The 20,383-nt window shown below is 57.2% G+C and overlaps 3 protein-coding genes across 11 annotated transcripts; 1 reads left to right on the top strand and 2 right to left on the bottom strand.

Moving 5' to 3' along the window:
* The first annotated feature begins 1,401 nt into the window (after positions 1-1,401).
* ACADVL (acyl-CoA dehydrogenase very long chain) lies at positions 1,402-6,801 on the top strand. 2 transcript variants are annotated; one of them, XM_027130828.1, is made up of 20 exons: positions 1,402-1,595; positions 1,670-1,745; positions 2,018-2,083; positions 2,168-2,240; positions 2,345-2,409; positions 2,515-2,649; positions 3,042-3,186; positions 3,450-3,579; positions 3,669-3,794; positions 4,128-4,326; positions 4,598-4,702; positions 5,142-5,228; positions 5,314-5,376; positions 5,474-5,575; positions 5,654-5,751; positions 5,839-5,911; positions 6,007-6,079; positions 6,166-6,238; positions 6,337-6,412; positions 6,495-6,801. In XM_027130828.1, exons 1-20 carry the CDS (start codon positions 1,534-1,536, stop codon positions 6,633-6,635), a joined length of 1,968 nt encoding a protein of 655 aa, XP_026986629.1. In that variant the 5' UTR covers positions 1,402-1,533; the 3' UTR covers positions 6,636-6,801. The 2 variants fall into 2 exon arrangements, with proteins under 2 accessions (XP_026986629.1, XP_026986630.1); XM_027130829.1 differs by having other exon boundaries at positions 1,405-1,580; positions 6,495-6,799.
* A 74-nt stretch (positions 6,802-6,875) lies between these two features.
* On the bottom strand, positions 6,876-15,007 carry DVL2 (dishevelled segment polarity protein 2). 8 transcript variants are annotated; one of them, XM_027130819.1, is made up of 15 exons: positions 14,529-15,007; positions 12,287-12,356; positions 11,691-11,836; positions 11,451-11,560; positions 11,191-11,326; positions 10,994-11,084; positions 10,774-10,843; positions 10,529-10,668; positions 10,366-10,442; positions 9,557-9,624; positions 9,241-9,369; positions 9,020-9,151; positions 8,715-8,894; positions 8,058-8,276; positions 6,876-7,911 (listed from the first exon to the last, which is right to left on the bottom strand). In XM_027130819.1, exons 1-15 carry the CDS (start codon positions 14,720-14,722, stop codon positions 7,463-7,465), a joined length of 2,211 nt encoding a protein of 736 aa, XP_026986620.1. In that variant the 5' UTR covers positions 14,723-15,007; the 3' UTR covers positions 6,876-7,462. The 8 variants fall into 8 exon arrangements, with proteins under 8 accessions (XP_026986620.1, XP_026986617.1, XP_026986619.1 ...); XM_027130816.1 differs by having other exon boundaries at positions 9,557-9,669; positions 10,774-10,829; positions 10,994-11,107; positions 14,529-14,961; XM_027130818.1 differs by having other exon boundaries at positions 9,557-9,669; positions 14,529-14,960.
* A 476-nt stretch (positions 15,008-15,483) lies between these two features.
* On the bottom strand, positions 15,484-19,624 carry PHF23 (PHD finger protein 23). The gene is given in 6 exon segments (XM_027130830.1): positions 15,484-16,295; positions 16,400-16,823; positions 16,825-17,238; positions 17,781-17,873; positions 18,031-18,062; positions 19,387-19,624. Coding segments are annotated over 6 exon segments (1,212 nt in total). The 5' UTR covers positions 19,421-19,624; the 3' UTR covers positions 15,484-16,080.
* Between the last annotated feature and the right edge of the window lie 759 nt (positions 19,625-20,383).

Raw genomic sequence — 20,383 nt, forward strand, 5'->3', positions numbered from 1 at the left:
GTGTGTGTGTGTGTGTGTGTGTGTGTGTGTGTGTGTGTGTGTGTGTGAAGGGGACGGGACATGAGAATTCCTACAGTTCGTCTCAGGACTGGGAAGAATCCATCTGCCCAGAGGTCCAGAGGTCTGCCCTGAGCACATGGTCTCAGGAAGGAACAAGAGAGGGTGCAGAGAGATGTTCAGGAAGGTTTCAGAGGCCCTAAGGGGGAGGCAGCAAACCTCGGGGTCCTTCCTACTGTGAAAATTTTGGTGTTTCCAGAGTTAGTGACAACTCTGTCGTCTCAGGATAATATGCCTGAGCCATTCACACCCACTTTGAGTCACCCACCCCACTATTTTTTTTAATTGAATTAAATTTATTTATTTTTTTATACAATAGGTTCTTACTAGTTATCTATTTTATACACATCAGTGTATACATGTCAATCCCAATCTCCCAATTCATCCCGCCACCAACACCCCCGCCCCCCACCCCTTTCCCCCCTTGGTGTCCATACGTTTGTTCTCTACATTTGTGTCTCTATTTCTGCGTTGCAAACGGTTCATCTGTACCATTTTTCTAGATTCCACATATATGTGTTAATTTACGATATTTGTTTTTCTCTTTCTGACTTACTTCACTCTGTAAAACAGTCTCTAGATCCATCCATGTCTCTACAAGTGACCCAATTTTGTTCCTTTTTATGGCTGAGTAATATTCCATTGTATATATGTACCATATCTTCTTTATCCATTTGTCTGTTGATGGGCATTTAGGTTGTTTCCATGACCTGGCTATTGTAAATAGTGCTGCAATGAACATGGGGGTGCATGTGTCTTTTTCAATTATGGTTTTCTCAGGGTATATGCCCAGTAGTGGGATTGCTGGGTCATAGGGTAGTTCTATTTTTAGATTTTTAAGGAAACTTCATACTGTTCTCCATAGTGGCTGTATCAATTTACATTCCCACCAATAGTGCAAGAGGGTTCCCTTTTCTCCACACCTTCTCCAGCATTTGTTGTTTGTAGATTTTCTGATGATGCCCATTCTAACCGCACCCCACTATTTCCCTCTGTTTTGTGTTGGTGGAGACGGATTTCACGAGGAACCCCAAAGAGTCCTCTTTCCATGCCTCTGCCTCTGGCATCTATCTTACGTTTATGTCTTCCCACCTCTCCCCTCTAATTCCACCTGGGAAGTCCTCCCTTCAGTCTACCCTCCATCCCTCTGGCTGCAGCCGCCTAAGTTCCTCAGTCTTCCGTCTCAGCCTATCTTATCACCCCTTCTGAGGGCTACACTCCAGTTCGGACAGGCGAGATGAAGGAGTTTGGGGGAGACAAGGGACGTTTGGAAATGACCCTAGGTCAACCAGAATGCAGGGGTTCGGTGGCGCTCCGGAACTACAGCCCCCAGCATGCCCCAGCGGCCGGAAACCCCGCCCACCGCCTCCCGGTGCATTGTGGAGGATGAGGCAAGGCTGGAGGACCAGACTTTGGCTAACCCGGCGAGAGCGCTAAGTCAACGCTCAGGGTAGCAGCGGTCGGAGCGGTTCGGTGATGCAGGCGGCGAGGATGGCGCCGAGCATGGGGCGGCAGCTGCTGAGGTTGGGGAGCGGGAGGTGTGTGTATGACAGGGGGTAAGGGGGCAGTGGGCTCGGACACCGGGCCAGGACTGAACCCCTACTCCCCACAGCTCGCGGTCCAGTGCGCTCCTTGGGCAGCCCCGGCCCGGCCTCGCCTGGCGACCCTATGCCAGTGGGGCCGCCCAGGTAAGTGACGGCCACCTTCGAGGGTATGAGAGCGGGAAGCCGCCTCGGCTCCCACCTCCCCGCCGCCGGCAGGGGTCTCCCTCTTGGTCCCAGTCACCTGCCGATCGCCCTGGCGCCGAAAGTAGGGGAAAGGGCAGACCAGGGTGCCCTGAAGATGAAACTAGGGGAAAGGTGGCGGATGCGCCCTCCCCTGGCACCCAGCTCTTCCCCTTTGCTTTTCTTGGTACTTTGGAATCCCCTTCCCCGGCCTCACTAACCATCCCTTTCCCCAGGCGGCTGTGGAGAAGTCCGATTCTCTCTCTTCTGAGGCTTCGACCAGGGAAAACCGGGCCAAGCCGGTATGTGGCTCGAGCCCGGGAGGAGCTAAGCCAGGGACAGACCCACCCCACACTGCTCCCTGAAACTCCCTTCTCCCTGTGCAGGAATCTAAGTCCTTTGCTGTGGGGATGTTCAAAGGCCAGCTCACCACTGATCAGGTGTTCCCGTACCCCTCTGGTAAGGAAACGGATAGGCAGAGCTGGATAGGGATGGGGCGTCTTCCCCTGACCGCCTCGCCTGGCCTGACCTGCCCGTCCCTCTTGCCACTCCAACCCTTGCAGTGCTCAACGAGGACCAGACACAGTTTCTTAAAGAGTTGGTGGGGCCTGTGTCCCGATTCTTTGAGGTGAGCAATGCCAGCCTGAGGAATAGAGCTTGGTCCCTGATGGGGTGGGAAAGAGGATAAGGAGCTTAACAGGAGCCTGGATATGAGATCCTGTGCCTTCCCCAGGAGGTGAACGATCCTGCCAAGAATGACATGCTGGAGCAAGTGGAGGAGACCACTATGCAGGGTCTCAAGGAGCTGGGGGCCTTTGGTCTGCAAGTGCCCAGTGAACTGGGTGGTGTGGGTCTCTGCAACACCCAGGTGAGGGAGCTCCCTCGGTCACCTCCAGTGTCCCAGTCTACACCTCACCCCTGGAGCTAAGGTCTCTACCAAGAGCTGCCCTGGGGGCCTATGCGATGTTGACTGTTACCACCAAACTACTTGCAGTTCCCAAGGGCCATGGACCTCACCCAGGGTCCCAAGTCCTAATGAATCGCTAAGGTGGGGACTGCCTGAGGGTAGTGTAGGGAACCAACCTCCCACAGAGACCTGGAACAGACCTGCCAGTGTCCTTCTGCCGTGGCCCCACTTGCTCTGCCCACTCGCTCTGCAGGGATGCCCAGGTCGGGCTCTGCCCTGCTGCCCACGCTTTCCTGCTAAGGGCAGGTCCCCACATAGCCAGTTACAGCCCCAGATGCCTGTTTCCCCTCCAGTATGCCCGCTTGGTGGAGATCGTGGGCATGCATGACCTCGGCCTGGCCATCATCCTGGGGGCCCATCAGAGCATCGGTTTCAAAGGCATCCTGCTCTTCGGCACAAAGGCCCAGAAAGAAAAATACCTCCCCAAACTGGCATCTGGTGAGGCAGCCCTAGGAGACCCAGAGATCGGGAGTGTGCTGGGCCTGGCACAAATTAGGCTGCGTGGTACTTAGATCACCACACAGCTGGGTGTGTTGGCTGGGGGAGATTCTGGGTAGACATCACAGTGTGCTGGTGGGGAAATACTTAGACACTGAATATCGCCAGAAGCGTTAAGGGGGAATACCTGGGTGGGTGGGTGGGCACTAAAGGGCCTTTCCTGCCCATCAGAACCCAGTGTAAAGGAGCTCTCTCTCCAACAGGGGAGACTATTGCCGCTTTCTGTCTAACTGAGCCCTCAAGTGGATCAGATGCAGCCTCTATCCGAACCTCAGCTGTGCCTAGCCCCTGTGGAAGATACTATACCCTCAGTGGAAGCAAGATTTGGATCAGGCACTCTTCTCCCACTTTTCCCTCCTCTCCACCTCTGCCCACGTCCAGGCCCCACTGCTCCATCCTGACTGCCTTTCACTTTTCCACAGTAATGGAGGCCTAGCGGATATCTTCACGGTCTTTGCCAAGACACCAGTTAAAGACACAGCCACGGGGGCCATGAAGGAGAAGATCACAGCTTTTGTGGTGGAGAGGAGCTTTGGAGGTGTCACCAAGTGAGTGGGCTGGGGAGAAAGAGGTAGAGCCAGGGAGAGGGCAGTACTGAGTTCCAGGGCAGATGGCTGTCACAGGTCACTCTGGGGATGGGTGCAAAAGCCAGAGCATTTGGACGGCATGTTCCTTTTAGGCCTAGTATGCATGCAACTGACCTAAAGTTTGGCTTCAGCGACCACTGAGCCCATCACACGACAGCGGGATAGAGCCAGGCCTCCTCAGCCCTCTGGGCATGCCAGGGACTGCTGCCTGCGCCTCCTACAGGCTGGCTCATAATGAATGAATGGCTCACCCACACACACCCAGTGGCAACTTCTCCACCCTGTCTGTCACAGCGGGCCCCCTGAGAAGAAGATGGGCATCAAGGCCTCAAACACGGCAGAGGTGCACTTTGACGGAGTACAGGTGCCGTCAGAGAACGTACTGGGTGAGGTGGGGGGCGGCTTCAAGGTCGCCATGCACATTCTCAACAACGGAAGGTTTGGCATGGCCGCGGCCATGGCGGGCACCATGAAGGGCATCATTGCTAAGGCGGTGAGTACCCTGCCTGAGTCCCTAGCTAGCCTGAATCTAAGCCTAAGTCACACTGTCTCCCTTTCCATGTGTCCCTGGTCTCTTGCAAGCCCTCCCTCCACCAGAGGCCCCTCCCCTGCCAACAGCTCCAGACTTGATAGCTTAGGTCTCCACCCAGCCTGGACTGAACTCTTGGCTGTGGCCAAAGCCCACCCATCCCAGCGCAGCCCAGCCCCTCTCCCGGAAAGAGGAGACTAGAGAACCACAGTGGGACACACGTGCCCTCTTCCAGGTGGATCATGCTGCTAATCGTACCCAGTTTGGGGAAAAAATTCACAACTTTGGGATGATCCAGGAGAAGCTGGCCCGGATGGCTATGCTGCAATATGTGACTGAGGTGAGGGCCACCCACCTCCCCGGAGCCCTGAGGCCTTCTTCCCGGTTGGGTCAGACTACAACCCCCAGCAGCACCTGGGGCAGTGGGTCTCCAGCTTTACACCAATGCCCTAGGGGATGCGGGGAGGCATAGTCAGCTCAGCTTCCGCAGGATGGAGAGGGCCATGCTGTTCTGCCGAGGTGCTTCCAGAGGTCCCTGAAATTTGGTCTACCCCACCCCACCCTTACTCCTTCTTCACCCCTTTCAAGAAGTCAAATGCCTGCAAGCCCCTGACGAACTGACCAGGGAACCAAATATTTGGACATGCCTGACACACGGCATTGGAAGGTGAAGGCGAGGGCCACAGGGCGCCAGGGCAGACCCAGTCTTGTAGATGTGGGTGATCAGGTCGAGTCTGATGCAGCCCTTTTCCATTTCCCTTCCCGTGTCCCAACCTCAGTCCATGGCGTACATGGTGAGCGCCAACATGGACCAGGGATCCACAGACTTCCAGATAGAGGCTGCCATCAGCAAGATCTTTGGCTCGGTGAGGTCCCAGGCCTGGGGGGAGGGAGAGCCCGGTTTGGGAGCTTGGCTCCAAACCCAATTTTGGGTGTTTTCTTTGTCCCTAGGAGGCAGCCTGGAAGGTGACAGATGAGTGCATCCAAATCATGGGGGGCATGGGCTTCATGAAGGTACAGAACACTTCTCTGCCCAGGCCGGCTGCAGCGGGCCAGGAGGAGGAGGCGGCACGTCCAGCATGGGTGTATGATCTGTCTTCCCCTGTGGCAGGAGCCTGGGGTAGAGCGTGTGCTCCGAGATCTTCGCATCTTCCGGATCTTTGAAGGGACGAATGACATTCTCCGGCTGTTCGTGGCTCTGCAGGGCTGTATGGTAAGAGGGAGGAGAAATGGGGGGAGGAGCTGGGCAGGACAGCAGAGTCCTGACTATTGGACCCTCCTCCCCCCACAGGACAAAGGAAAGGAACTCTCGGGGCTTGGCAATGCTCTAAAGAATCCTTTTGGGAATGCTGGCCTCCTGCTGGGAGAGGCAAGCAAACAGCTGAGGCGGTAAGCTTAGGGGCCAGCGCAGGGCAGGGCGGGGCGGGGTAGGGCAGGGTATGGCAACTAACCAGTCACCCTTCCCCTTTCTCTAAGGCGGGCAGGGCTGGGCAGTGGCCTGAGTCTCAGCGGCACCATCCACCAGGAACTGAGTCGGAGCGGTGAGCTGGTGAGTAAGTGGTCAAGGTGGGGGGACAGTCTGCGTCGAAGACTGACAGGGCTGGGCCCCACTCTGAGCCCCGGGCACCTTCCCCATCTCTTTAGGCAGTGCAGGCTTTGGAGCAGTTTGCTGCAGTGGTGGAGACCAAGCTGATAAAACACAAGAAGGAGATTGTCAGTGAGTGAGCTCTACCCCATTCCCGCCCCCCACGTTCCTTTCCCTCCGACTAACCACCCCCCAACCGCATCCCATCTACCTGACAGACGAACAGTTTCTGCTGCAGCGTCTGGCAGACAGTGCCATTGACCTCTATGCCATGGTGGTGGTTCTGTCCAGGTGAGGAGGCAGTGGGGGAGGCCTGAGCTGCAATGGGGGCACTGGGGGTCCTGGGCCAGGCTCACAGCCCAGATTGGTTTCCTCCTACTTCCCCCCAGGGCCTCAAGGGCCCTGAGTGAGGGCCATCCCACAGCCCAGCATGAGAAAATGCTCTGTGACAGCTGGTGTACTGAGGTGAGATCCAGGGCTACCAAGTACGGGGGGCGGCAGGGGGGCCCTCGAGGCACAGGCCTGACCCCTCCTTCCCCCTCCCCAGGCTGCAGCCCGGATCCGGGAGAACATGGCTGCTCTGCAGTCTGACCCCCAGCAGCAGGAACTCTTCCGTAACTTCAAAAGCATCTCCAAGGCCTTGGTGGAGCGGGGGGGCGTGGTCACCAGCAACCCCCTTGGCTTCTGAATACTCCCAGCTAGGGCCTGGCCCAGAATATGCCTTCTCCCAAGCCCAAGCCCAGGCCCCTTCTGTGCTGATCCTTGTTCTGCCTTGAAGGGGGCCTCGGCCCAGGACGGTGCCTACTCTCAGAGGGAGTGCTTACCGCCTCACAAGTAAAGTCTCTAACAAGTCATGCTCTGCTGCCGTACCTCTATCCTTTCCCTTGCTGCCTGCCTCCCTCCCAAAGAAAGGAGCCAGAGGCACGGGGAGTTTGCCCCTATTGCTTTATTTGGTGTTTTATACAAGTGACTAAAATAAATAGAGTAACAAAAGCAGCTACACAGCCCCCAAATACCCCAGCTTTCTTTGACTGCTGTCTAGGGGAACCAACCCCCTTCCACTTGCCAGGGTACCACCGACTGACCACCCTCCCACCCTGTGCAGGACAGAGCTGACTGGGCAAATGGAGTAGGAGATCACATTTTGGGGTTAGAAGAAGGGGCCCAGGAGACAGGGATTCTTCATACAAAAGAGAAAACGTCTAGTAAAAAAATAGTCCCAAAAATGTAAAAAAAGTCTATTTTAACCCCCCAAAAAGGCTTATAAAAAACAATAAAGCTAAAAATAACCAAAGGTCCCTTGTTGACCCCTGAGGGAAGGGGAAGGAACCAGGCACTGCTGGAAAGAGTCACAGTGGCAACAACCTCACAGCAGGCAGCAGCCCACAGGACAGGCTGAGTCCAGGCATCAGAGGAGTAATGAGCACGTGACTGACAAGACACCCAATCACAGGACAGGAGCACCAAGCACTGACAGGCCAAGGTTGGAGATCCAACATGGCCCCACCACGCGCTCTACATAACATCCACAAAGAACTCACTGGGGTTGCCCATGGCCATGTGGAAGCTTTGGCGGCTGGCCGTCAGCTCTGGGGGCACGGAGCCCAGGTCTCTGACTGGAGGGGCCCCTGGAGGCTGCACTGCTGGAGGGACAGGGGGCGGGGGAGGGGGCATCATGACCACCATCATGGGGTTATACTGGAGGGCCATGCCAGGAGGCGGGCCATAGGGATGGAGCCCTGGGTGGGCTCGGAGATTGGGAGCACCTCCTGATGAGCCCCTGGATGGGGGAGGGCCCCCATCACCAGTCCCACCAGGTTCCCCGCCCCGCTGAAGGCTGCCGCCCCGGCTGGAAGGCTCAGACTCACTGCCGCTGCCAGACTTGGACTCAGGGGCCCGCTCCTCAGGCCTCCCTGTGCGCCCCACCCCCCCATCGCTTCGTGTCGACCCACTGCTCCGGCTCCCTGTGGGGGGAGAGGGGATGGGAGCAACTGAGCCCCAGCCCAGGATCCCTTGGCCTCCCCAGTCCCCGCTCCAGCCTCTGCTCCCTGGCTTCACCTTGGTGCCCACGTCCAGGCCCCAGCTGTACGGGGATCTGGCGGTGACTTACCCTCACTGTGCTGGCTGCTGGCACTGCCTCCGCCGTAGGTGTAGGACGAGAGCTCGTGGTAGGGTGGGGGCTGGGGACTGTATGGATGCGGGGCTGGGTACTGGTAGGAGAAGGTGGGCAGCAGGGGCCAGGGCGTGGCCCCGGGCAAGGGAGCCAAGGTGTCCTGGTCCGAAGCGCCACTGGAGCCATCGTTGTCATTCAGAGACAGGTTGACTAGGTCTGGAAAGCAAGAGAAAGACCCAGGATCACTGCTTTAAGAAGCCAGCACCCCAAGACATCGAATGAAGAGGAATTGGGAACCGTTTCCCCACAACCATCCATGATGGGGGTTAAAACGAAGGCCTCGGACAGGAAATGTCCCACTGGCCACAGCCATCAGGGCAGGAACTCGGCCAGGGCCACCACTAGTCCCACGTGCTTCTATGTGACTCAGGAAAAGCCGCCCTCCCCACCAGCAGACACAACCCTGCACGTGACGCACAGCTCGTCCGGCAGAACACCGGGGGACGTCAGCCCCCATGCATGTCACCAGCCAGCGCAGGGCCCAGCGCAGGACGCACGCTGCTCAGCGTCCACGGTGGCCCTTAGGCCTGGGGTTGGAGAGGCAGGACGAGGCGGCCAGATCTGCTCTCCCTGGGCTGGGACAGGGGCACTCACAACTCTCACAGCCGCCACTGAGGTCTCCAAAGACATAATAGCACTGCTCAGAGAAGGTGATCTTGTTCACAGTGTGCCGGATGAGGCCCGCCTTGAGCAGCCCGCTGGCATACTTTCGGGCCTCCCGCCGCTCAGGAAAGCCCTCCACGTGATGGTAGAGCCAGTCAACCACGTCTGAGCCTGGATCGCCCAGGGCAAAGAAAGGCCTCAGGTTCTCCTCCCCAGCTCCTGCCTCACCCCTGCCTAGACCACTCCCAGCTGTGGCCGCCTCTTCCCCACACCACCTGCCCAGAGCCCAGCCGTACCCAGAAAGGCATTAGGGATGGTGATCTTGAGCCACATGCGGTCCCGAACTTCCAGTCCAGACTCTGGAGCTGCCATGGCCTTGGTCACAGATGCCATGTCTGTATGGATGGAGAGGCCCCGGCCCTCACAGCCTGACAAAGGAGAAACAGAGGAGCGGTGGATTCACACCACACTGGGTGGTCTTCCAGGGAGGCTGGATGAGGTGGGCCTGGGGGCTCACCATCCGGAAGAGAGGACCCAGATGTGATGGTGCTCATGGACGAAGAGCCTGGATAGGCTGGGAAGGTGCCAGTCAGCGCAGCAGAGTGTGAGACCCAGGCAGCAGGGTCAATCGGCTGGATGGGCTCATCTGGGAGAGCGAAGGCCACCAAGATGGTCACTTCCCAGTCCCAGAGAGCCAGCCCTGTCCCTCCCCGAATCAGACTCCTGTCCCAGCCCCACCTTGACCCTCACCCACCCACTCCCTGTAGCCTGGAGGCCAAGGGTATCCACACCCGCCCTGTCCTCCCAGCTACAGGTCCCTGAGCATCACTCACTTCGGGGGAGAGTGAAATAGGCCTGGGGAGAGGGATCCCAGCACTTGGCTACAGTCAGCACGATGGGGCTGTGAGGAAGAGGAGGCCAGTCAGGCTGGGGTGAGGGGAGAGGCCTGAGGAGTGGGGAAGCCTGGAATGAGAATAGGTGAGGGACAAAAAAAGGAAAAGAAAAAAGGAGCACAGACATGGCTGGGCCAGAGAAGGTAATGGTGGAAGGCTCCACAATGCGGGTGACTCACCAACACGGGTAACTCTTAAAAACACACTGCTGAGTAATTCAAGTGAGTATACGCTGCATGGTCCCATTCAGAGCAAGTCCGAAAACAGGTAAAACTAAACTGTGTTGTTCAAAAACACGTGTATGGCCGGTGAAACAACGACCAAGCAAACCATCGTGGTGATGACCAAAGCATCAGCAGAGTGGTTACCTCTGGGGGAGTGAGGAGGGAGGGAGTGGGAAGGGACACTGTGAGGGGCTCTCCCCGGGTCAGAAAGCTTCTAGGTCATGATCTAGGCGGTGGCGACGCAAACACCCACTCACTCCAGACTCACTTGTTACGCGTTCTTGCTCTATGTATTTTTTTTGGGCAGCGCCGTGCGGTATGCGGGATCTTAGTTCCCTGACCAAGGACCGAACCCTCGCCCCCTGCAGTGGAAGCGCGGAGTCCCAACCACTGGACAGCCAGGGAAGTCCCATATTACGTACTTTCTGATGAGCGTTATGTTTTACCACTTTTTAAAATAATAAAACAAAAGTTGAAAAGGCAACGAAAGAGAACCAAGGACCTGGGACCAGCTCGAAGGCTCACCCCGGCTTGTGCACGATGTCCCTCAGCACCCGCACCGCATCATCGTTGCTCATGTTCTCAAAGTTCATGTCGTTCACCTGGAAGGAGGGGCGGTGGGTCAAAGGTGGGGGAGAGGGGCTGAGGGCCCCGGCCTGGGTCAGCAGGTGGCCCCGCCCCAGCTCACCTGCAAAAGCATGTCCCCGGGCTCAATGCGCCCATCAGCCGCCACAGCCCCACCCTTCATGATGGAGCCGATGTAGATGCCTCCGTCTCCCCGCTCGTTGCTCTGACCCACGATGGAGATGCCCAGGAAGTTGTACTTCTCTGTGGAGGGAGGCCAGGTGACGAGAGGAAGGCCCAGCCTCATGCCTCCCAGGGACCCTGGAGACCAGGTCCTCCCAGCCCCCAGGGCCCGGGCGCCCTCCATACCCATGTTGAGCGTGACTGTGATGATGTTGAGAGACATGGTGGAATCGGTGACGCTGCTGAAGGATGAGGCCTGTGGTGGGTAAAGGGGAAGGAGCCGGACTGCCTCCAACAAGCCGGGACAAGCCCCAGCATTCTCCCTGTCTGGGCCTTGTACCCCCGAAACCAAGGCCCGCGCCCCCAGCTCCCCCGAGGTCCAGCTGCCCCACAAGAAGCCCCTCACCCTCTCCAGGCGGGGTGGCCGCTGTTTCCTCCGCCGCCGGTGGCGCTTGAGGAGGCGGGAGGCGCTGCTCTGCTCCGTGGAGCTGCTGAACCTGCCGGGAGGTCGGGCGGGGAGCTGGCCGGGCGGTGGTCGCGGGGCCAAAGGAGAGGACGGGGTGGTGGTGGGGGGGCACCCCGGGGAGGCCTACGGAGCCCCACCTGCTCATGGTGTCCTCCTCGTCCGAGTCCCCCAGGCTGGTGCTCTCCAGCTCACTGGTCATGAGGGTGGAGGAGCTCTCGTACCCTGCCAGGTGGCGCTCCAGCCTCGAGGGGCCGCTGGGCCGGTGGCCCCCCGCTGAGGGAGAACAGGAACCTCAGGAACCAGGACTCGGGCTCCTCACCCTTGTCAGGGCTTTGGGTCAGAGCCGACCCCTCCCCAACTCCCAGTCTAGCCGGCCTCCAGGCCTGGCCCCCCTCACCGCCGCGCTCACTGCTGTCTCGCCTGCGAGGTCGCTCCCGCCTCAGAGACACCACTGACTCTGTTTCTGTCTCGGGCTCCAGATTTTCCCGGCTGCTAGACACGTTAGGGCTAGATGGGCAGAGAGGGTTTCCCACCTGCGTCAGTGGGACAAGGCTCCTAATCGTCGGCTTCCCCTCCCAAGGGGCTTGGATTCCCTCCTCACCTCCCTCCCCTGGACTCAAGAATCCCAAGGACTCACTGGAAGGATGGAGGCCTGGAGTCTCCAATGCCACTGGTCCTCTCTGGTGGCAGAGGGGGTACAGGTGGCGGTGGAGGCACCGGGTCTGTCCGAGGCTCGTGGGCTGGGGGGGCCATCTCAGGTTGGGGGTTATCTGATGACACTAACTAGAAGAATGCAAGTGATTTGAAAAGAACAACAACAAAAAACGGCTCAATGAGGAATATGAGAGGCACATGAGATGAGAGTAAGAGGAAAGACTAGAAAAGGGGACGGCGCCTGAGAGAGCCCGCAGAAAAGCACAAAAAAAGCGGCAGCAAGCATTAGAGGCTCCAGAAGGAGAAGGCTGAGGAGCTCCAGCTGGCTGGCTCTCCAAAAGGTAAGGAGGATGGGAGTTCCCTGGCAGTACAGCGGTTAGGACTCGGCGCTCTCACCGGCAGGCCCAGGTTCAATCCCTGTCGGGAAGGCCACACAGGGCATGGCCAAAAACAAACAAAGAAACAAACAGGTAAGGAGGCAAAGAGCCAGAGCTTCCGGCAACTGCGAGGGGGCGGGCACAGGCTGAGGCTTGGAGGAGTTTGGCAATGCCAGAGGGACTCTCCGGCAGGGCCCCTTACCCAGGATACCACCCTTCCGTTGAAGCAGGGAAGGCGAGCATTGTCATCTGAAATCTCTTCCTTCACCACCCTGCCGAGAGACAAGGTAAAGGTCAGTGAGACTGGACTGGCTTCCCCCATTCCCACCCGCATTCGAAGTTTCTCCCAATCTTCATCCAGCTCAAGGATGTGGCTTTTCTCCAACGTTGTCCGAGTCCCCCTCTCTGACGCTGTAACACTTACACCTAAGAAATCACCAAACTCAATTCCCTTTTCTTATTTCTCCTTCTCTCCCCAGCTCATCCTCAGGGGCTCAGCGCTGTTCCAGAGATTTCCTAGAGTCTGATTCAAACCTCTCAGTCCAATTTCAAAGGCTTCCCGTAAGGTTGCCCCAGCTGACCCAAATATCTAACCTTAGGAGCTTGCAGGCAGCCTCCCTCCAACTTTCACCGTATTCCTCACACAACTTCCCCCAAAGGGGGAAGTTTGGTCCTCATCTACATCTCTACTTTTATGCTTTCCTTAGTTTTCTCTAACTCACTTTCAGAGAGATGTCCAAATGTGCTGTCTTCCCCCAGATAAAAATACCCATTAGACCAAAGAATAGTACTTCCTCACTAGACTGAGCTCCCAAGCAGAGGTGAAGCCCAGATCCCCATTCTCCTGTGCCTCACCTGGCACAAACTCTGCACTAAGCAATCTGCTCCTCCTGACAGACCCTAAAGCCCAGTCCTGGGGGTCACCTCTCCCATCGGTTCCTTCAACGGACCTTCTTTTCAATCACCAAGTGAAATCATCAATGCCTGTTTTGTTCAACAGCATGTCCCCGGCCACAGACCAAAGTACCTGACACTTCGTAAGCATTAACAAATACCTGCTGGCTAAACTAATAAGCGTATAAACTATGACACACTCTGCCCTGAACAGACTCTCACACACACTCACCCCCAAATTGGGATATCTGGTCGGATTAACCCTTTAGCCTAATATGGTTCTAAGAATGTGGATATATGTCAACTCAATCCCACCTACCATCAATGTGACAACACAACCCAGTCACTACCAATCTGTCTCAGCATAACGTTGTATTCTTCACAACACAATCCAGTCTCAGCATAGTCCAGCCTTCCAAGTGATTCTATCCTGTATTATCATAACCTAGTTTAAGAATTAAACTCAATGCTAATAAGGGCAATAACCACACACCAAGAACGTATCATGCACCTGTACTAAGCATTTTACTCTGGTTAACTCCATTTCACAGATGAAATCAAGGCACAAAAGTTGAATAAACTACCCCAGATTATAGTGCTGACAAATAGAACATTGAAATCCAAGGTAACCCCCAAGACAGTACCACCTTCCCAACGTCCAACAGTGTTTCTAGGTAGAGCCCAGTCTGTTCAGCTTTCCTATAACCCAGGCTATCCCAGCCTGATCCAGCCTCCCTTCAAGAGCTGAGACTGAGGACCAAGAGAGCACAGTCCCAAAGGCTATAAACACAAAAGGGCCTACTCTGCATTATTTAAAGTCCCGGTCTTGCCCAGACTGTCCCAAATTACCCCAGGGTAGCCCGATCTATTCTATCACGTGCAGCTGTCTACACCAATATAGACTAGAATATCCCAATACAGCTGACTGCACCAGCTGTATTGGTACAGACCCCGTCAGCCCCGTCTGCCCTTGTATTGAGTGTCCCAATAAAAACTAGGCCCCCAGAGAAACTAAGATCAATCAATAGAACCCGCTGGAGACCAGAATGGCATCCCAACAGAACACTCTGCGTTAGTACGGACTAGACTGTCCCCAAACTATCCTGTCTACCTTAGTATAGGACAGAACATCCCAAGCCTGCCCAGTATAGCCCAATCTACATCAGCAGAGTCCACAATATCCCTACATAGCCTGTGTGCTACAGGACTACTCACAATGTAGTTACCAGCGGAGAGATCAATCTACCTCAGCACAGACCAGAACACCCAAAAATAAACCAGTGTGCCCCACTCTATTCCAGTATAGCGTAATCTTCTATAATCTGGTTTAGTATATCCCAGTCTGTCCTCCTACAGTTCCGCACGCCTCAATCTGTCTAAGCATAACCTTGTCTGTCCTGGGATAGCCAATCTACACGAGCATAGTAAAGATGTGCTCCACTGTAGCCCAGAAAATCCCAGCATGTCCCAAAGCAGACCAGTGACCCTCAAAATTACCCAACCCACAAAAGCACAGCCCCCGTCGTTCCTAGTCTAGGCCTCGCGCTCACCCGAAATCCTGATCCATAGACTTGAAAAAGTACTTAGCGCCCGCGGGCCGCTGCAAGACGCTCTTGAAATCGCCGAGGGTGATGCGCTCGGCGGGGACGGGGATCTTCACCAGGTAGGGAGTCTCTTCTTCATCCAGGTGGTAAATCACCTTCGTCTCCCCGACACCACCGCCCCCAGCGCCGCTGCCCGCCATGGTCTCGCCCGCGCGCTCCCGGGCTCCGCCGCCCACCCAGCGGGGCTGATCGCCCCCGCCGCGCCTGCGCACTCCCACGAACCGACGCGCGAGCAACGCGACCGACCCAGCGTAAGAAAGGTGCAAAAGGGAAAAAGACAAGGCTCAGCGGGGTGACGGCGTGGGGGGGGGGGGCGGTGGGGACGAGCCGTGGGGCGCGACCCAAAGCCGCGGGCTCCGGCGCCGCAGCCGCCGCAGACGTCGCGAGGGCTCTCCAGCGCCCCGCCCACCTCTCCCCATGTCACGTGACTAGAACTAGCCCACCCCCGCTCTGCCCGTAACGCCCCACCACGTGACCCTCACTGGTCACGTGACTCTCAGCTCCGCCTAGCGCCCTCGTCACATTATTGCCACTTTCAGCAACGGTCTCCCAACCCTCTACGGCTCCGCCCCCAAGTGTGTCCCCACCCGCCTCCTCCAACTACCCCGGCTCGGCTGGCCTCTGCCCTCAGGGGGCACCCCGCTTTACCCCCTGAGGGAGAGAGCTTCAAGCAACTATATGATCCGCTGGAGCGTGCAAGTGGGAGGTGAGGGTGGGAATGGGGGGGGGGTCCTTGACTGGGGGGTGAGGTGGGGCAAAGCCAATCGAGGTCCTAGGGTTGGTGGAAAAGGCGCAGCGCCAGGCCATTTTCAGCTTGGACTTTTAAGAGAGGTGAGTTTCAGCCCCACCTCCAGCCAGCTTTTCCAAAGCCTCCCTCCCAAGCAGGACAGTCAGTGAGGGCTATAAACACAAAAGAGCCCACTCTGCTTTATTTACAACACGAAGGCTGTCTGTACAAACAGCTGGCCAATATTATTAAAAACAAAAGAGGTGAGTAAGAACATCGTCACCTTTCTGTTTTCCTTCCTCCCTCGGCCAAGCTCTGGTTGGTACTCCACCTCTGAGCTGCCATACTCAAAAGGTGAAGTCCAAAATTAAAAATACAACCGGTGTAGAATAAATGGGGAGTGAGATAAAAGAAAAAATGAGGGAGGGGAGTGCTATATTTACACTAGAGTTTTATAGACAACCGTCCCACTCCATCCCAATTCCAACCCTGGCCCAGGAAGTGAGCGGTGGCAGGTCCAAGGGACAGAGCTTAAGTGTCTAGGGACCCAGACAGCTTCCCACCCCCAACTGCAATAGGTCCGAGTTCAAGTCCACAAGATGGGAAGGAAGGGTAGGATAGGAACATCACTCATTTCCAAACCAGCCTCCCTTGGGAATTTCTGCCTTGAAGTGGGAGAACATCCCAGCTCCGGGGGACAGGCTGATGACCCTGAGGCTCAGTTCCCAAGTCATGTTGCCATTCGAAGTTCCAGCCTAGAGATGGCATATGTCAGGGCTCTCCAGATTTCGGAGGCCCCGCTAACCGCCGGGCCTCTGGCCGCAGTTCCTTGCATTTCTGGCAGTAAAAGAAATCAGGGACATTGGTCTTCTTAATCTTAGCACAGGAGAGGTGGATCCACGTTCCACACAGGCTGCACTCAATCATGGGCCGGCCTGCAAAGGGCTTTCGGCAGTAACACGTGATCAGATCCCATGAGTCATCACCTGGGGAAAAGAAGGTTTGTTTGGTGTTCTGCTGGAGCTCTTAGATCCACAATACCCCCAAACCCACCAACCCAGCTACCCCTGGGCAGCCCCAAACTTCTCACCTGATTCTACCATGATGTCCTCATCCATGACCCGCATCTCGCCTTCACTGGAGCTGGCATCTCCATCTTGGCTTGTTTCAGTGCTGCCCACGTCTTTGCTTTCACTGTCAGTGGGAGGGACTCCTTCAGGGTGCACTGTGGCAGGGGGCCTAGGAGCTTCAGGAGGTGTTGGCAGCACAGGGGCTGGGGCTTCCCCTCCTACCACTGCTGCCATCTCTTCCTCCTCCTCTTCTTCCTCTTCTTCCTCCTCCTCTTCAGAGTCTGTATCGCTGGGGGGTGCCCGGGGAGGCCCAGGAGGTGGGAGTCTATCCCCCCGCTCTGCCTTTTTCAACTTCCGCTTCTTGCTCTTCTTGATTCGAGACCTCTTTTCCCCATCCCCAGGGGCTGGCCGAGGCCTCCGAAGCACCCCAAAGCCTGTCCCCCCCTCCTGGCCCCAACTTTCGGTTCTTTCGGTCCTTCTTTCGAGGAGGCTGGGAGAGATCCCCCTGGGAAAGGGGCACTGGGGTGAGAGCAGCAGGGGGCCGGGAGGCATGTGTCAGGGATGTGGGGGACAGTGGAGATGCCATTTTGGGCCCATCTAGATCAAAGAGAGAGTCCTTGAGTTTCATCTTCTCAAGCAGGGTGGCACTATCAGGGGCCTGCAGACGAGGGAAAGTGGACCTTGGGGGTCCTGGCTGGGTGGGACCTGCTTGAGCTGCCCTTCTCTTGGATGACTTTGCTTTCTTAACAAAGGTCTGGATGGTTCTGAGATCTGAGGGGGCTGAGTCCCAGCCATCGCTGTCTGCCGCACTCTCACCTCGCAATGGGGAGCTGGAGCCGGAGGCTGGCCAGTCATTTTCCTTAAAGGGGAGAAGAGACCAGGATCAGCAAGGGGCCCAGGGTCATCTCAGCCCCTATACACACCCAACTTAAAAGACCAAAATATCTGGCCAAAACCACTAAATCTTACTATATTCAGAAAACTTATCCCCATCCCAATTCCCATCAGCATCTCCTCTTGAACACTTCCATGTTACCCCTGACCTCAAATTCTAACCATCTCCCCAATGCCCACTGCCTTCACAACACAGCATCCCCCAGACCAGAGCCATTTTTCTCTAGCTCTTTCTGAACAGCCTCATTTGTTACCATTTTCAGTTCCTAAAGTTTTTATCCAAAAGCACTTTCCATTTAGAGCACCCCAAAACCATTCACTGCACTCAAACCACCTATTAGTCCCACCCCCACTCCAGATACTAGTTTTCCCACCAAAATTTCCATTTCCCTAGTCTTACATATAATTTCTAGGCTTTGCCTACAACGTAACACAGTCTCATAAGCTCAAGAGCCCCTCTACAGCCCTAGGACACCACCCTCCAGTCAGTTGTCCTCCTGTCCCTACCTCCTTGCTAGGGGGGATGTAACCAGCATAGGCCAAAACAAAACTGCAGAATTTGTTGAAATCCTCAATTGTTCTCCGTCGTTTCTCTGGTGGCTGAAAGGAAAAAAATATGTAGCACACAGAGTTTACGAGGGACATTCCCAAAAGCATAGTCCCTGGAGTGAGAAATCTGGAAAAAGTGGGAGAGGGAGAGAGAAGGAGCAGGAGATCCTGCAGTAATACTGGGCTGCAAAAGAATGGGAAACCTCACCTGAGTCTCTGGCTTAAGGGTCGGAGGTGGATCTGTGAAAGCAATAAAAGCTGAGTCAAGGCACTAGGAAAGAGTCGGTGTAAGACCCCACCTCTCAACCTCCGAGGTCCCAAGTGAACCCCCTCCTCTCCCAGGTCCCTCAGCCAGGCGAGCAGGCCCCCAGCAGTGCTGGACCCGCCGCTGCTCCCCCTTCCGCCCCGCGAGGGGCGGAGCCTGGGCGCGGCGCCCTCTCAGGCCTCGCTATAGCGCTCCCCTTCCCCCCACCGGAGGCTTGGCGCTCCGCCCCCCCCACCCCCAACTCACGGTTTCTCTAGACTCCGGGTTCCTCGGCTCTCTCGGCGCCCCACCCGCCATACCGCTCCCCGGACCGAGCCCGGGCTGCCGCCTGCCCCTGTCCTTCACACGCGCCCAGTGCCCGGAGTTCCCACCCCGCCGCGCTCTACCGCCCCGGGCCCTCCGCGACCGCACACGCCGCCCGCCGGCCCCCAGGGTCTAGGATGACCACGCCGAACCGCTCCCCGCCCTCCGGCCCCTTCTACTCGAGCACGAGGCCCGGCGCGCCCCTCACCCCCACCAAACACACACGGGCTCACACATCCAACGCCACTTCGCGGCCGGGACAGACCTGAGAGCTCTCACCCGGACGCGGCCCCACCTCCCCCCCCCCCCGGCTCTACCCCCCCCCGACCCCCCCCCCCCCCCCTCCCCCCGGCGCAACTCGCCGGCCTTAAACCCCCACCCCGCCCCACCGCCCCCAAAACTAGCCAGCTCTCGTCGCTTCCCGGCTCCCTCTCCCCACAACCACCCCCCGCATAGGTCTCTCTATCGCAGACAATACCCAGACCCTCTCTTCTCCCCACAACTATCTGCCCACCCCTCCAACAATCACCGGGCTAGCTCCGGCGGCAACTACCGGGAGCTCCGGCACCACCGCCACAAACTCCCCCACCTCGGCGAACTACCGAGCTCCTCACTCAATCCTTTTCTACATCCTTCCTCCCCAACAACTCTCCGGCCCCCAAATTCCCCCGACCTCCCAGTTCTAGGGCCCCAACCTGCCGGAGGCCCTTTCGGCCCCTAACCCCCGAAGCTGTGGGTTTCCAGCTCCCGCTCCCCCATCCCACCCCACCCGCCCTACACACACACAGCGCCTGATCTCCAACTACCCCCAGCCCAGTCTCCCACTCCTCTTTCTCCAACGTCTCTCAACTCGTCACTCTCCCACCTCCAGGGGCAGGCCCCCGACCCCTTCCCCGCCCTCCCCCGCTGGGCTCCTGGGCTCGACCTCCAAGTTTGCCAATAGATTCCTCGCCCGCCCCCCGCCGGCTAAGCGCTCTGTACCGGTCGAGAGCTCACCTTCGGGACTGGGCTCCGCCATGGCTTCCAGCATCGCCCCCTCCCCTCCTCCCGGTCCGGCGCCCCCCCCCCCCGAGCCGGGGATCCCGGGGCCGCCTCCGGTGCTCGGAGCTCCTACTGCCTCGCTCCACGGAGGTGTCTGCTTCGACTCGGTTGTGACTCGAGTCCGCTAGCCGCTGCCGCCACCTCCCTCTACCACTGCCTCCCGCACTCCCGGACCGGGCCCCCTCCCCCCGCGCCGCCGGCCGCCTGCTCCCTCCTCCTTCTCTCCTCCCTCCCTCCTCCTCTCTCCCCCCTCCCTTCGCGGGCGCTAACGCGCAATGCATCAAGGGGATTATAGTCCGTCCGGGGGCAGCAAAAAGGACACTGCATAACCCTCCGGAACTTCAGTTCCCAGCAAGCCACGGATTGGCGCAGGCGCACTAAACCGCTCGCCTCCCCCGGGGAGTGGCGGGGAGATTGGGAGCAGAGGGGAGAGGGGAAGAGTGCGCTCAGGCTCCTGGGAAATGTAGGCTGGGCGGGGCTAAGAAAGAAGGGGACGAAGGGAAAGAAGGGATTAGAACTTTCGGCCACCATACTGCCTCATTCTGCGGCTTCTTTCTACCCACGGGGGACCGCCCCACTTCCGGCCAGACAGAGAAAAGGCTGCTGGGAGATGAAGTTCTCCCGGTGATAATGGCTCCCTCCTCCCCGTGTTCTCCCTCTCCTGGATTACACTCCACTGGATCCCTCGCGCCGGCACAAAGTCTGTCTAAGCAACATGCATCTGAGGACAGAGTCCTTTTACTAGCTCCCACACTCGAAAATCTCCTTCACCCAAAAGATTATGACAAACTTGGATGGTTTATCTAAAGCAGGTGCTTTCAAACTTCCACAGAAACCCACAGTAAAAAAAAAATTTTTTTTTTTATAACCTCAGGACCCAATCCATACACACGTATATAAAACTGAACTTTCATGAAATGATACTCAGTATTCCATCCATCACAACAAAAGC

The sequence above is a fragment of the Aethalodelphis obliquidens genome, unplaced genomic scaffold (assembly GCF_003676395.1).
Source record: "Aethalodelphis obliquidens isolate GAN/ISIS:26980383/991018 unplaced genomic scaffold, ASM367639v1 scaffold38, whole genome shotgun sequence".
NCBI classification, from domain to species: Eukaryota; Metazoa; Chordata; class Mammalia; order Artiodactyla; family Delphinidae; genus Aethalodelphis; species Aethalodelphis obliquidens.